Below are 15,922 nucleotides of genomic sequence, written 5' to 3'. Positions count from 1 at the left end.
TTTCTTTGACCGCCTGTAGCATAATGTAATAACATTTTCGTACTCAGACAAAGTGATGGCGCGGAAGTCTTAGCTTTATGTTGGAAAAAGAATAAATGCTGTACCTTAGATGGATTACCGCCTGCAGGAGGTCCGTTTTCAGAGGTTTAAACGCTGTGCAAAGTTCTTGATATCTTTTCAAAAAGTACCATACTAGTATCAACACTAGTAGCCTTAAAGCGACACTGATACCAACAGTACTTCATCTGATACCTTATTTGTCGTCTTTATCCGATACCCATGCTGTGAATGGAAGCATTAAGTTGTGTAAAATGCTACAGGCGTGTTGTAAAGTTATATTTTTGAATGTTCTGGTGGCGTCTCGGCACGCTGAACTGCCAACTCCTGTCGATTACACTGCGCTTGACTTCACCACATCACAGATGGGCTGTAGCTGCTGGTCTCACTCCCAACTCATCAAGTACCAAAGCTTGGTCAGTTGCCCTTGGCTTCAGAAACCGAAGCACCAGTGTTAATTTTATTAACGAAAACTAATAGTGTCTGTCAGTGACATTTTTTTCTCCATGAAGAAAATGAGACGTTGACAAGCTAATAAGAGATGTTACATCCATCCATTTTCATCCGCTTTTCCAGGGCCGGGTCGCAGGTGCAGCAGGCCAAGCAAAGCCTGCCAGACATCCCTCTCCCAAGCAACAATTTCCAGGTCCCTTCTGGGGGACCACAAGGCATTCCCAGGCCAGATGAGACACATAGTCCCTCCAGCGATGTGCCGGAACACCTCCAATGGGAGGCGCCCAGAAGGCATCCTGATCAGATGCCCGAACCACATCAAATGACCCCATTCGACAGGAAGGAGCAGCGGCTCTACTCCGAGCTCCTTGCCCTATCTCTAAGGCTGACCCCAGCCACCCCACGGAGAAAATAATTTTGGCTGCTTGTATCCACTTGTAAAAAGAGATGTTGATAATAAAAACTATGAGGAAATGTATGTTTTATTTTCATTGACGAGACGGGACAGAACGTTAGTGGTAACTGTTGGACATTCAAATGAGACGAGAGGAGAGCTGAATGATTCATTATTTTATGAAACTTGGGAGAAAAATGTTTTAAGCTAGGAAGGCGAGAACGGCCATACCTATATCTTCTACAGCCATTTTAGCTAGTCTGCAAAACACTCACACCAGAGAGTGTCAGCAGTTAGCACGAGATATGAGCTCTAGCAAAAGACTGTATACATTCAACGAATGGGAACTGTACATTTCCTGTGAAAATGGAAGTTTATTTTGAAAAGACATAATGCATGTAACAAGAATAAAATGAGGAGCTGTCCTTGAACGTCCAAAACTGATGCTGGAGGTGTAACAGATAGCTCAATGTGTGGGGCCAGTGACCAAGCATCACTATTTGATGAGTTGGGAGCCAAAGTGTGTTGGCTGCGGTGGTGGGACAATCTCACGCTGAATTAAATCAAAGAACATTTGAGGTGATAGGCTGGCTCTGGGTACAAATACGATCAAATATAGGTATCGTTTGATTGGAGAAGTTCTGATACTACTTGGTACCAACGTAAAGCGTCGCCGTCACAAGCCTCAATAACAGCTTCACTGCTCCTTGTCACTGATTCAAGACATTCCCTCATTTGGTTTTTTGGTTGTTTTTCCATTCCCTTTAGAACAACGTGTACAGTTTTTCAATCGGACGCTAATATCGGCAGTATGACATCGTTTCTCTGTACCCTCCAAAACTGTTACAATTATTAGGGCTGCGTATCCAAACTGGATCCCTGTAAGGTATTGACCAAAATAACTTTGTACCAAGTACTATTTTAGTCTCTATATACAGACTCTACATTCAGTGAATGTAGAGTCTGTAGGCAAACCCCGGAGATCTTGCCTCCGGAAGAAGAGCGGAAGAGCCCTGGTTTCCGGTTGTAGGCTGTTTGTAGTCCGCGTGATATTGACCAATCACGTTTGAGCTGGCTGCAGTTGTTGCCAGGTTAAACGGTCCGTGCGGTGAACTAATGAGGCGGAACATAATTGGCGTCACTGCAAACTCTGAATCCATCGCAATGGTTCAGCATATTTACTTATATATAAATGGAAGTCGGAAACGGAAATTCACCTCCTCCGCCCAAATCAAACCGGAATGCCAAAAAATCAGGGGTCTGCCCCCAGAGGCTGTATCGCCGTCTGCTGGAAGTCAGACGCCGAATACAGCCGATGGGTTCCGAGAATGGTACTATTTAAACTTCATATCGAGAAAAAAATTACTGTATATATGGTTTTGCTTGCAGCCACCCTAATCAGCCTCTGATTGGCTAGTATTCGTTGAATTTGTTGGTTGGCTTGGTTAGATTTCAGCATGAGGAATGAGATTGGTTAAGGTCAGAGCAAGAAAATCAGGGCAAGCCAATCAGAGGCAGAGTAGGAAAGTCCATGTTTGTTTTCGGGATAACAGACAGATGGACAAAGGAGCTTTTAGTCCGAAGGGGCAGTTTTTGGACTACTGGAGCTTCAAATTTATGATCTGTTGGATCAATGGCATGGCACCCAAAAGGGGTGATGGCCAACCATGTGCCATGAAGGCCCAACAATCTGCAGATTTTAATTACCATTCAAAGACATCACCCACTGATTCCTTCAAGTCGAGGGGAACTCACCTGTTGAGGTGATCGGTTGAAGTAAAAACTTGCAGACTGTTGGCCCTCCTAGGTACATGACTGGACTCTCTTAAATTACAGAATACTGATGGCTGTGAAAGATACAAAAGGCTGAATTTCTCCGACACAACTAAAGGGAACTTGCAGACCTTGTTGAGCTGCTTTGACGCATTCGGTCTAGAAACGGGAACTTCAGAGGATCCAGCACCTGAACTGAGACACAGCTTCAGTGTTTTGCTTCGGTGGAGTGGTTGGGTGCTTTGAGAAGAATTTCCTAAACCACCGGGCCATTCTGCCCAGAACCTGCTCTGATTTTCTTTGACCCGATTCTATATCTCCAAAATAAACTGGTCAATGTGAAGAATGTGGAAAGACTGGGATAGATGTTTCAGCAGAGCTGTTTGTGTGTGTTTGTCATTCCCTTCGCTGTGGTTACAAGGCAGAGCACCAAACCTCAAGAAAAAATCTGTGGCATTTTCACATAAATAAATGTCTTCTTTGCTATCACTGATTGACATTACACAGTAGTGACTCCATCTATATCCAGTTCCTGAAAGCTTTTCCATTCACTGTTCTGCACTCACGCTACCCGGCAGCTCGTTTCTTTAGAAATTCTTCTGACAAGCAGGAAATGATGCATACCAGGTTTCTGGCTAGTTTGGAATAAGCTAAAGAAGAACTGGGTTGTAGCATTAGCAACGATAGCCAACACTGAATCACGGAGGGATAACCACTTTCAAGACCCACTGAGAAGCACTTTACATATCAATTTGACAGAGAAAATATCCATCAATGATGCTTCCTGCAGTTTCCTCACAAGTGATAGCTCTCTCGTGAGCACTTGGTGATTTACGACCCAATCGCCAGAATAAACGTTGGCATTGTATGTTTCTTTAAACCACAGATACATTACATTTACACTTAATTACAGAGCAGATGCAACAACACTGTAGTTAACACGTGGTTAAGTTTAGGCACAAAACCCATTTAATGTTAGAAAAAGATCACGTTTTGGCTTAAAATACCTGGTTTTTGTGGCACAATTCTAGCAGGAAAAGCAGTGATGTCTTGGTAAAAAACAATTCTTTTTTGTGCCTAAAAAGCTGCTGGAAACAGTAATGTCCTGCTAAATCAAAACCAGGTTTGTTGTTTTTGTTTTCAGAAAAAACGTACTTAATTATGGCTAAAAAAAAAATAAAAAAAAGATTATGTTTTGTCTCAAAATGGCTGGAAACACAGCAATGTCACTAAAAACAAAAAGGTCACTAAGAAGGACCCACATTTGGAGGTTAAAAAGCCACTGAACGAATTGCAATGGGTCCCTCAAAAAGGCCCCCATCTAGGGGCTAAAAAGGAGCAGGCAACACAGCAATGGGTCCATGATGAAGACCCATGTTTGGAAGCTGAAAAGCAGCTGGAAAAACGGTGACGAGTCCCTAAAAAAGACCAAAGTTTGGAGGCTAAAAAGCTGCTGAAAAAGCAGCAATGACTCCCTAAAAACGACCCACATTTGGAGGCTCAAAGGTTGCTGGAAAAAGTGACAAGTCTCTAAAAAAGACCCACGTTTGAAGGCTAAAAGATGCTGAAAAACAGCGATGAGTCCCTAGAAGAGACCAACATTTGGAGGCTAAAAAGAAGCGAAGAAAACAGCAATGGGACCATTATAAATACCCATGTTTGGAGGCTAAAAATCTGCTGAAAACTGCAATGACTCACTTAAACACAACATGGTTTGCAGAAATGTACAATGCCAACATTTTCTTATGGCCACTGGGCTGTGATTTACGTATGAATGACTTCTAAACACCTCCAGATAAAAACTGGTCTGAACTTGGGTGACAAGTAACATTTTTAGGTATCTAGGTTACATAAAGTTGTTGCAGAAGCACTGCACCTCAAAATGCAGCAGAACATATCCATTCTTCTTTCTTATCAAAACCTGGTGCCCATATTACCCACAGTGACAACTCAACAATAGTTCAGTTGGAGTTTGAGGTGTACGGTAAAAACATCAGGGAGGTGCAGAGTCAGACAACAATTTCTTTGTATGCACAATCACACAGTCATTTGACCCACAGTAAGCATAAAATATTGCTGATTACAGCTTTAAAAAGATTGAACTTTTTAACCACATTTAGCCCTGATTTAAGTCTTCTGACTTGCAAATTGCCAAATGATTACTAGACTGACTGACTTAACAAATACCAAACCAGAGACGTCTGTTTTTGCGTGACATTTAGGGATTGTTAATTCCGAAGTATCCGATGTGCTATAGTCTGGCTGGAGGACTCATAAAAGCAATACACCCATGTCATCCAGAAGTGCATGGACACATTTGGATGACATTCTGGGCAGCAAATATGTGCAGCATTCAGACTCTGGAGGTGAACAGCAGCTTACATCAGTCTGTGGCTGAAATTAGCAGAACAAGAAAAACAATAATGATTTAGTGAGCTATTTTGACATCTTGTTTCTGGTCGCAGTGTCATTATAGGCCCATAAATGTGTGTTTCATAAACCCCCAAAAATGCCACAATGTCACCTGGCATGGAGCCATTTCAGTTAGTTTGTCTGGTTCGAACGCAGCCAGGAAGGATTTATGGAACTACACCGTCTTCAGAGTAGGATTATAACCCAACTTGACTGGTTTTTGGCGATGAACTGGGATAGTTTTGATGAGAATTAATGGTAGAAGAGAGACGCAAGCAACCACAACTTTTGAAGGGGCACACATTCATATAAAACATGTCACCAGTGGAAAACATAGACACAAAAACCGACTACCTTAAAGGGAGGAGTGAAATAACAAGAACAGAGCGAGGCCGGTTTGATCCATGACAAATACTATCATCAAGCCTGGACGCCGCAGATGAAACGTGACACACAATGTTCATTTTCCATCTGAGCGACGTTAGATCTCAAATATCTTGAAGGGGGGTCGGTGCCTCCGAGGTTTGAGGAGCCATGACGCTACTGACAGACGATCCTCTTAAACTTTTCCAACTCTGAAACCGAATCTGACTGATCCGCCTTGGAAGCCGCTCCGCTGAGCGCACACTCTGCTGCAGTAATCTGGTAATCATCAGACGTACGCCCATGACCCGTTTTTTGGTCGCGACCCAGAGATTAAGAAGCCAGGATTTACAGCACATGAGAGAGCAAGCTTTCTTTTTCTGGTGCCATGAGATATTAGTCCACCCTCTTTTTCCTAATTTTTTCAGATTCTTTTCCTTCTCTCTGCTTCTCTTTAAGTCACTTTCTCCCTCCTTAACCCTCTCCCTCGTTTATCCATCCCTCCCTCGGCCTTTAGTAACTGTCTGCTTACAGAGAGTTGTGGTATAGAGGATCTATAGCAGCTCTGTTGACTTTGGCCCCATCTAGACAGAAAGCCGAGCCTTTAATTTGACTGGTTTCAATATCTGACCCTTAATAAAACAAATATCTTTGTTTGGAGAGAAAGAAATCACCACCAATTACTGTCGAGAGGGGAGGGAGCGAGCACTACTGGATGTGTGTGTTTGTGTGCGCAGCCTGGTCCGGGTCAAGCTTAGTCTTCAAATTGACCTGGCTTAGATAAATAAAATGGAAGAATGTAACAAGGAGCGTGGTCTCCCGTTCAAACCTGGGATCACATTTCTTGTGTAACCGCACAGCTCGGCGTGTGTCGCTCTATAAAAAACCCTGACTTCTTCAGTAGAGAGTATTTTCCTGAGCCGCGACCAAAAAAGCAAAATGTAAAAAGTGTCTTGTTTCATCTCGGGCTAAAAGCACAATTTTCTTCTTCTTTATCTCATTCCTTCCAGATCTGCGCTCAGCTCTGTGCAGCCAGAGTTATCCATCAGTGTCTTACTTTAAGTAAACTTCATCAATAAAGGGCTTTCACTCTAAAATTAGATCTCTGCTACTGTCTGCTGCCCCACATGTAAAGCATGCTGAGTGAACATGGGCCTGAGGAATGATAGACCAAAGATCCATACCATCAGCACAGCGTCAAGGTGGACACCCAAAACAAAACAAAAAAAAGCCTGCTACGCCTTTTATTGTTGCCAGGCAACCATGCCATCACATTGTTTACCTAACCTTCCTGTCAGCAGATAAACAGAGATCTGTGTGGGTACATGAGACCCTAAAAAAGAGGGTGGGTCATGGGGAGTACCACCAGTTGGTCCAGGAGCTTCTCCTCCATGATGGATGTTCCCAGGTATATTTTAGGATGACTCGTCACCCTATCATCGGGCCATATAGCTCTGGGTATCCAGCAACCGCTACCACCAGTTTCTCCTTCATTGTTTACCAACTGTGAACTTGATGTTGTGACACAATGGTTTGAGCTGCCTGTTAATGACGCTGTGGGCTAATGGGCATGTAGCTACTTCCATGTTTCAGATGATACGTCATGTTTGTAGTCGACCAATGAAGATGAGTTTACATATCACCTTGGGTTCGTCCTTCACCTTCTCAAAATGATCCCACACTGGATTTCCTGCCCGACATGTTATTAACTAGCCTGTGGAATAACCGCAGGTACCAGCCCTGGAAATTAACGTGACTCCTGTCTGACTGCTGAGCGTGGACACTTCCTGTGTCTGCCCTTTCAAATTAAAGTCCCACATGGTCCAGTCATATAGGGTTTGATTTATTTTGACAAGGCGCAGCTCCTAATAGAGTTTCACGTTTGTTTTTTTTTTTTCTGCGACTAAGCGACCAATGAAATCTTGCCAACTAATGACCTTTATGTGGCGACGAACGTTTGATCGACTATTACGGGGCAGCCCTGGAATTTCTCTTCTTTGAAAATTTCTAATGTCCTTTTACATCGTGATTGGAGGATTATAACCAACATAAAATCACAGACGCAGAGAAACCCGTCAAATGCGACGTAAAATGAGTCAAGTGTGGAGGTTATGTATTTATGTTGCCAATGTGAACAGATCTGTAACAGCGTTTAACTTTCACTAACATCATCACCAGGTGAAATTGAAGTTATTGAATAAAAAATAGGAGAATACAAAGATACAGTACCAAATTTGATGGATGGTATCAATGATGGTATCAGAGCACAGGTCAATGGAAAGTATGTTTGACATTGTTGTTAGGTGTTTGAACATGAATGAATGAGTTAAAAGATGAGTTTGTTACCTACATGGAGGCTGGAACTAGAGGTGGAAAGGTTAATGATAGCTGAATCGGCTCCATCTGCGAGCTACAAGACACATGCACACACACAAAAACATGCACATTTCCAGGTGAGCTGGTTAGAGTTAGCCACAATATTAGCATCAAATCTCACTGTCGTACGCTGAAGAAAAAGACAAACAGTTTGAATTATTTCATAAAATCTAACAAAAACATTGTACTGTTAGAGACACACATTAAACACACTGTATTCTTTAACACTGACAACATCAGACAATACACACGAACATCACCAGACATGCTAGTGACACAGATACACAGAAACATCGTCGTCACCGTCATGAGTTCTCTCAGACTGCAACTATTTATCAAAGCTCTTGTTTTGTGAGGGAAAAACTGAGCGTGGTGTCTTTACTGAAATCGAACATTTTCTTTCCCTGGGAGGTCCCGCTCTCAGAGGTGCAGACAGCAGAGGCGGGTTAACGCTGATCACGCTCGACAGCGGCCCAGATTAGGAAGACAAAGTGTTTATATGAGGTCACGGAGGAGCTGAGCACATGGAGGAGCAGAAGAAGAAGACAGGAAGGGTGAGGTAAGGATGCTGTACAACATCAGCGTGGATGTGATGGACGCAACATATCTGGGCACAAATTATTTCATGTCCAATTAATGCTTTCACACAGCACAGACGTAAAACTTGTGAAACTACACATTTATACCCACAGCTTGTGTTACAAACTGAGGGGGAAATTATTAAAAAGTGTCTAATGATAAGACAATTTACGTACAATTGGCCAATCCCTGTACGTCCAATCACTGCAACTTCACTGCAAGCAAATTTGACTATTCAAGAGTGGTTAAATGTCTTTTCATTGTAGAGCTGCACACAGCGTATTGACCCGCTAAGCGTTGAATCGATGCCATACCTACGGCGCAGGCTCTGCATCGATGTAGAGCCTGCGCCGTAGCCTGACATGCACCTCCCCAGAAATGTAACTACACGTCACAGCGACGCAGACCTCCTGTCTGACCTCCTGTAAGCTGAAACTATTTCCCTCAGTGGACACAAGAGGAAGAAGAGGAAATCTCCGCTAGTTGCTAAGCTCATTTATAAAATGTAAAATGCCATAGGCTTGCACTAATAATGTTAGCATGTTGTATTTGTTTGGAAAACGTGTTTAGTATAAGACAGTTGTTTTGTCAGTGAACCTTGTGAGTTGTAATGGAGCCAAATTTTGTAACGTTACCTTTGTTAAATGTTGCTGTTGTCCCTGGCTTCATATGAGTGGAGGAAAAGTCTGCTAGCTGCTAGGCTAATTTATACAATGTAAAATGCCATAGGCTTATGCTAATAACATTAGCATGTTGTATTTGTGGGGAAAATGTGTCCAGATAAAGACAAGTGTTTGTCTGTGAATGCTGCGAGTTTTGTGTAACTGTCTCTATTAAGCACTATATATGATTTCGTAGCTTAATGATCCAACCGCACAGTTTGAGCAAATCATAAGCCCAATAATACAATAAATACGACGTTTAAGAAGGTTATACTGCTCAAGTGACTTTATGGTCATTTTGGAGGCTCTGGATGAATTGTTTTGTGTCACACTAAGATGTACCTTTAACAGTTAAACTTTATCTTCACTGACATTAATGCAGCGGAAGAAATATGACAAAAACAGTAAGTTTCATTCAAGACTAGTGTGTACCGAGCATAAAGTTGAACTTCAATGATCCTACATCTAAAGAAGCTGATTAAACGACCCTGTTTGTAGCTGCGTGTTGAGGCTGTTGACCAACTGCTACACTTCTTCAAATTAATTTCTCCATGTCAAAATGATTAATTGTCTGGCCGTGGTTAAAATCTGCAAACGTTTAGGGATTGACGAGCGTGCCGAACTCACCACAAATGTACCCGTCGGTTGCATCACTGTTATTGTATCCACGCAGAGTTGTTTTGATGTCAAAGCCCCTTTAATTGGATGGGGGCGTTAATGACAGGGTGTGTGCACTAATTTCAACACCCCACTTCAACACACACACACACACACACACGCTGATGAACATTAGGTTAGCTCATATTGTACATTTCTGGACCTCCCATGTCACCAAACATTTAATGCCAGCCCCCGAAAACACAACAAGACAATTGAGTTTTTGCATCAGTGCAAGAGAATGGAAAACTGTGTGTGTGTATGTGTGTTTGTGTGTGTGTGTGTGTATGTGTGGTTTGGGAAGTGGAGGGGGTCAGTGTTGTAAGTATGAGGTAACAGCAGTATATTAGAGACAGTCCCACGATGCCTCTCTTTATGTTAAACAGTGGGACGGAGAAAGAGAAACAGCTTTGACCTCATTGATATGAAATTGTTTTTGGTTCAAACGCAGCAGCAAAATGTGTGTGTGTGTGTGTGTGTGTGTGTGTATGAAGCTGTCATGGCGCCTGTGGGTTGAGGGATAACAAAGACGGACACACAAATAAATTAAAGAGCAGAGAGAATCTAAAGATGATGGAAGGATCACAGAGGAGATGAGTGGTTGATATGAACCACAACAATGAGGAGAAAGGGATGAAGAAGAAGAGGAGGACAACATGGCCTTTAATGAGCTCCCACATTAAACCCACTGTCAGCTTGATAGATAGATAGAGAAAGAGAGAAGAAATGAGAAAATGAATTGGAGGGGTAACGGAGATTAGAGAGCGGGATGGAGGACGAGAAAGAGAGGAACGCAGAAGAAATGTAGTGTGGACAGACGTAGGACAAAAGAGCGAAGGAGGGAAAGAAAGATGGATAGAAAAAGATGAAGAAGAGAGATTAGGGAAAGGAAACAACCAGGATTAAAAAAGAGGAAGAAAGAAAAGATAAGAAAAGAAAAGAGCAAAAATAAGAAGAAAGAAACATAAAACTGCATAAAGATAAATGCACTGAGAGTACTAATACAGGATGGAGAAAACAGGGTAGGAAAGGAAACAAGGAGTGGAGGTGGTAGGAGTTAGAGGAGAATGGATTAAAGGAGGGATCAGGGAAAGATGGGGAAACAGCGTGTAAGGAGGAAGGATGAAGAAGTGAGGGGAGTAAGGAGTAGGAAGTAAGGAAGTAAGGAGGAATAAAACGGAAGAAAGTGAGACGAAAGTAAGAAATGATGGAGGTAAGACAGGAAGCAGGAAGAGGGGAGAATTGTGAAGGGAAAATGGCATGAGGAAGGAAATACGCAAAGAAGAAGGCAAGGAGGAAGAACTTAACTAAAGAGGAGCCTCAGTCCGTGTGGATATTTGTGTCAAATTTGAAGAAATTCCCTCAAAGTGTTCTTGAGATATTGCGTTCATGGAATTCCCTACAGGTCGTCTTGGTATATTGTGTTTACAAGAAAGTCGCAGTGACCTTGACCTTGGACACACATTCTGATCAGTTCATTGTTGAGTCCAAGTGAATGTTTGTGCCAAATTCTGGAGAAATTCCTTTAAGGTGTTCTTGAGATATAGCACTCACAAAAATGTGACAGACAAGGTCAAAGTGAACTTGACCTTTGACCATCCAAATCCAATCAGTTCATTGTTGAGTCCAAGTACCAAAGAAATTCCCTCAAGCTGTTTTGATATCGCGTTCACGAGAATGAGATGGATACAAGGTCATGGCGACCTTGACCTTTGACCCTTGACCACCACAGTCTAATTAGTACAACCTTGGTGCCAAATTTGAAGAAATTCCCTCAAGGAATCCTTGAGATATCACGTTCACAAGAATGAGATGGACGCAAGGTCACTGTGACCTTGACATTTGACCTCCAAAAACTAATCTGTTCACTGATGAGTCCAAGTTTTTGAAAAAAAAAAAAATCCCTCAAAGCGTTCTTGAGATTTTGCGTTCGTGGAATTCCCTCCATGTATTCTTACTGGAATACTGTGTTAGCGAGAATGAGACAGATGCAAGGTCACAGTAACCTTGACCTTGGACCACAAATTTTGATCAGTTCATTCTTGAGTCCAAGTGGATGTTTGTGCCAAATTTGAAAGAAATTCCCCAAAGGCACTTTTGAGATATCACGTTCACGAATATGAGACAAACAAAGTCACAGTGACCTTGACCTTTGACCACCAAAAACTAATCAGTTCAATGTTGAGTCCAAGTTAATGTGCAAATTTGAAAAAATAAATAAAAGTCCCTCAAGGTGTTCTTGAGATATCGCGTCCATGAAATTCCCTCAAGGTATTCTTGGAATACTGGGTTTACAAGAATGAGACAGATGTAAGATCACAGTGACCTTGACCTTTGGCCACAAATTTCGATCAGTTCATTCTTGAGTCCAAGTGGATGTTTGTGCCAAATTTGGAGAAATTCCCTAAAGACTTTCTCAAGATATCACGTTCACAAGAATGACACAAAGAAGGCCACAGTGACCTTGACCTTTGACCACCCAAAACTAATCAGTTCAAAGTGAATGTGCAAATTTGAAAAAAATAAATAAAAGTCCCTCAAGGTGTTCTTGAGATATCACGTCCATGAAATTCCCTCAAGGTATTCTTGGAATACTGTGTTTACAAGAATGAGACAGATGTAAGATCACAGTGACCTTGACCTTTGGCCACAAATTTCAATCAGTTCATTCCTGAGTCCAAGTGGATGTTTGTGCCAAGTCTAGAGAAATTCCCTCAAGGAGTTCTTGAAATATCGTATTCACAAAAATGAGACAGACAAGGTCACAGTGACCTTGACCTTTGACCATCTAAAACTAATCAGTCCAATGTTGAGTCCAAGTGAACTTGCAAATTTGAAAAAAAAAAAAATCCTTCAAGGCGTTCTTGAGATACCGTGTTCACAAGAATGGGACGGACAGACGGACAAACCGAAAACATTAAAAGGTTGTTGGAGAAGAGCCGTGCAAGGAAAGGCGTGGAAGGAATAAAACAACGAAGGAAGTAAAGGAGAGGCAGAGGAAAGGTGGGATTAAGTGAAAGAAAAATTAGGAAGGAAGTGAAAGAGTGGGAAAGGGAAAGAGGAACAAATAGATGGTAACAAAAAAACAAAGGAATAAGCAAAAGGAGGACAGAAAAAACTGTATAAGGTGACTGGAGGGGTATGACTAAAAGTAGGAAGGACAGATTTAAAGGTGGAGGAAAGAAAGGATGAAGAGGAGGTGTAAGGAAAGAGGGAAGAAGGAAGGCAGATGAGGAAGGAAGGATGGCGTAGACGAAAAAAGATGGAGGGAGAGTTCCAGTGGTGCGGTCCTGTGGGGATAATGAGACAGAAGACAACTAACAAGGAACAGACTCCCTGTGTTTGTTTATACACACTGTAACACACACACACACACACACACACACACACAGAAACCACAGGGTCTGTCTTGTATATCATTGAGGGTCAGATTTTCCCCTTCAGTGATCACCAGGAGGAAGACATCATTGAGACAAAGAAGAGAAGGAGAAGAGGAGGAGGAGGAGGAGGAGGAGAAAAAGGGGAGAGGAGAGGGCAGAGAAGGTGCTGAAGAAGAAGAGAAGGAGGACCGGGAGGAGAGGGAGAGAAAGAATAAAGCTAGAGAGAGACTGGAGGACCACGATGAGAGCGTTAATAAAAGAAGTAGAAGAAGAAGGCAGCAAGAGAGGAGGACAGAAGGAGTGAATGAAACATAGGAGGGGGAAGCAAGAAGGTTAAGGGGGTGATAAATAATTGGAAGAGGAGAAGAAAAGGGGAGGAGGCCAAAAGAAGGAGAGGAAAAAGGAAGAAGAGGAAGATGAGGAGGGCAAGGAAGGTGTTGGAGAAGAGGAGAAGACGTAGAGGAGAGGAAGAAGAAGAAGGAGAGGAGGACCACGATGAGTGTGTAAGAAAGAGAAGTAAGCAGCAGGAAGAAGAAAAAGAGAGGAGGTGAAAGGAGAGGAAGTGGAGAAGCAGGATGCGGGGAAGAAGGAGTAGGAGATGAGATGAGGGTGGAAGATAGAAGGAGATGTGTGAGTAAGTGGGTGAGAGGAGAGGGGAGAGTAGGAAAAGAGGAAGGATGGAGAGGTGAGGAGAAAGATGGAGGAAGTGAGGAGAAGAGAAAGAAGGGGAGGTGACATGAGGGTGGAACAAATTAAAGGAGGAGTAAGAAGAGAAAGGAGGAGGTAAAGGAGGAAAAGGAAAGAGGAGATAGAGCAAGAGAAGGGACAAGGAGACAAGTAGAGAAGAGGAGAGGCGAGGAAATGAGAGAGGTGCTGGGGAGAGGAGAGGAGGGGAAGAGAGGAAAGAAGGAGAAGCTGAGGAAAGAAAGGAGAAGAGGAGGTGAGATGAGGGTGCAAAAAGGGAGACAAAAGAAAGGTGACAAACTAAAAATAAGACGAGAGAAGGGACAAGAAGACAAAGAGGGTGAAGGCATGAGGGGAGCATACAAGGAGAGGAGAAGAAGGAGGACAAGGAAAGAAAAGGAGGAGTATAAGAGAGGAGAAGAGGAAAGGAGACTAAGAAACAAGGACTGGAAAAGGAAAGGATACGAAAAAGGAGAGGAAGATAGGAATGCAGCAGAGAGATGATATCAAATGAAGAGAAGAAAGGAGAGGAGGTAAAAGAGGAAGAGGAGAGAGAAGACGTGAGAAGGAGGGAAGAGGAAAAGGAGACAAGGACGGGGGATAAGGAGATAGGAGAAATCAGGTGAAGAGAAGGAAGGCAAGGAGCGTAAAAAAAGAGGTGAAGACAGGGAAAGGAGACAAGGAGAGAAGAATAAAAGGTAGAGGAGAGAAAAACAGAGAGATGCAAGGAGAGATGGAGGGGGAGGCGAGGAGGCAAGGAGACAACAAAGGTGTGGGGAGAGCATACAAGGAGAGGAGAAAAGGATGGAGGAGCAGAGGAAAGGGGGGAGAAGAGGAGGTGAGATGAGGATGCAAAAAAGGAGGAATAAGAGAAGGATGAGAGGGAAGAGGACAAACTGAAAATAAGGAGACGAGAAGAGAAACAAGGAGATGAAGGAGGGCAAGGAAAGAAAAGGAGGAGTATGAGAGAGGAGAAGAGGAAAGGAGACGAAGAAACGAGGACTGGAGAAAGGAAAGGACACAAATAAGGAGAGGAAGCTAGGGATACAACAAAGAGATGATGCTAAACGAAGAGAAGAAAGGAGAGGAGGGAAAAGAGGAAGAAAGGAGATGTGAGGAGAGAAAAGAAGGGTGGAAGGGAGGAAAGAAGGAGATGGAGGAGCACAGGAGGTGAGATAAGTGTGCAAAAAAAAGGAGGAATAGGAGAAGGATGAGAGGGAAGAGGGCGAACTAAAATGAGGCAAGAGAAGAGAAACAAGGAGATGAAGGAGGACAAGGAGAGAAAAGAAGGAGTATAAGAGAGGAGAAGAGGAAAGGAGACGAAGAAACAAGGAGAAAGGAGAGAAGCTAGGGATGCAACATAGAGATGATACTAAATGAAGAGGAGAAAGGAAAGGAAGGAAAAGAGGAAGAGGAGAGAGGAGATGCGAGAAGGAGGGAAAAGAAGAGGAGAATAGTGGAAAAAGGAGATAAGGACAGGAGGGAAGGAAAGGGGGATGAATCAGATGAGGAGAGGGAAGGCAAGGAGAGAAAAACAGGAGAACACAGGGAAAGGAGACAAGGAGAAAAGAACAAAAGGTAGAGGAGAGGAAAGGTGAGATGGAGGGGAAGGCGAGGACACACGGAAATGAGATGAAGAGGGTGAAGGAATGAGGGGAACAAACAAGGAGAGGAGAAGAAGAAGGGTAAGAGAGGAGACAAGGAGATGGATGAGGAAGAAGGAAAGCAAGGAAGGGAGGAGTAAGAGGCTGACTGATGTTTTAGAAAGGGCAAGTAGAGTGACGAAAAACGGAAGAGTGGCAGCAGACGACAGCAGAGAGGAAAAAGTGAGGAGAAGAAGAAGAAGACGTGAAGGACGTCAAGGAGAAGCTGCAGGAATCCAGAACAGAAGTCTGGAATCACTGGATCCACGGAGAGCCGGCTGACAGGAATCACGAGCTTGGAATTCTTTCCCAAAAAATCACAACCTCTCCACAGATTCACTGTCTCTGAATGTTACTTCAGTGTCCTGACGGAGGAGCCAATCCGGTGGTTTTCCACGTTGTAGCCCATTAACTTCAAATCCCGTTCACTTAAACAGTACACCAGAACATTTTCCAGCATCTACCAGACTGTCCTCACTGATTTCTTAA

At 43.0% G+C, this 15,922-nt stretch overlaps 1 protein-coding gene across 8 annotated transcripts in view; it reads right to left on the bottom strand.

Annotated features, from left to right (window-relative positions):
• The window catches only part of dysf (dysferlin, limb girdle muscular dystrophy 2B (autosomal recessive)), a 152,210-nt gene that overhangs the window by 57,484 nt on the left and 78,804 nt on the right, over positions 1 to 15,922 (bottom strand). For 4 of the 8 annotated variants that reach the window (XM_033609246.2, XM_078164807.1, XM_078164806.1 and 1 more), the window contains one exon: positions 7,803 to 7,862. The exons of the other annotated variants lie outside the window; for them this stretch is intronic. In XM_033609246.2, the coding sequence (XP_033465137.2) occupies positions 7,803 to 7,862 (60 nt within the window). The remainder of the gene's footprint in view (positions 1 to 7,802; positions 7,863 to 15,922) is intronic. 8 annotated transcript variants of the gene reach the window in all.

Source organism: Epinephelus lanceolatus, chromosome 22 (genome assembly GCF_041903045.1).
Source record: "Epinephelus lanceolatus isolate andai-2023 chromosome 22, ASM4190304v1, whole genome shotgun sequence".
NCBI lineage: Eukaryota > Metazoa > Chordata > Actinopteri > Perciformes > Serranidae > Epinephelus > Epinephelus lanceolatus.
The sequence above is the reverse complement of the archived record's forward strand: the minus strand, read 5'-3'. Positions and strand labels throughout refer to the sequence as shown.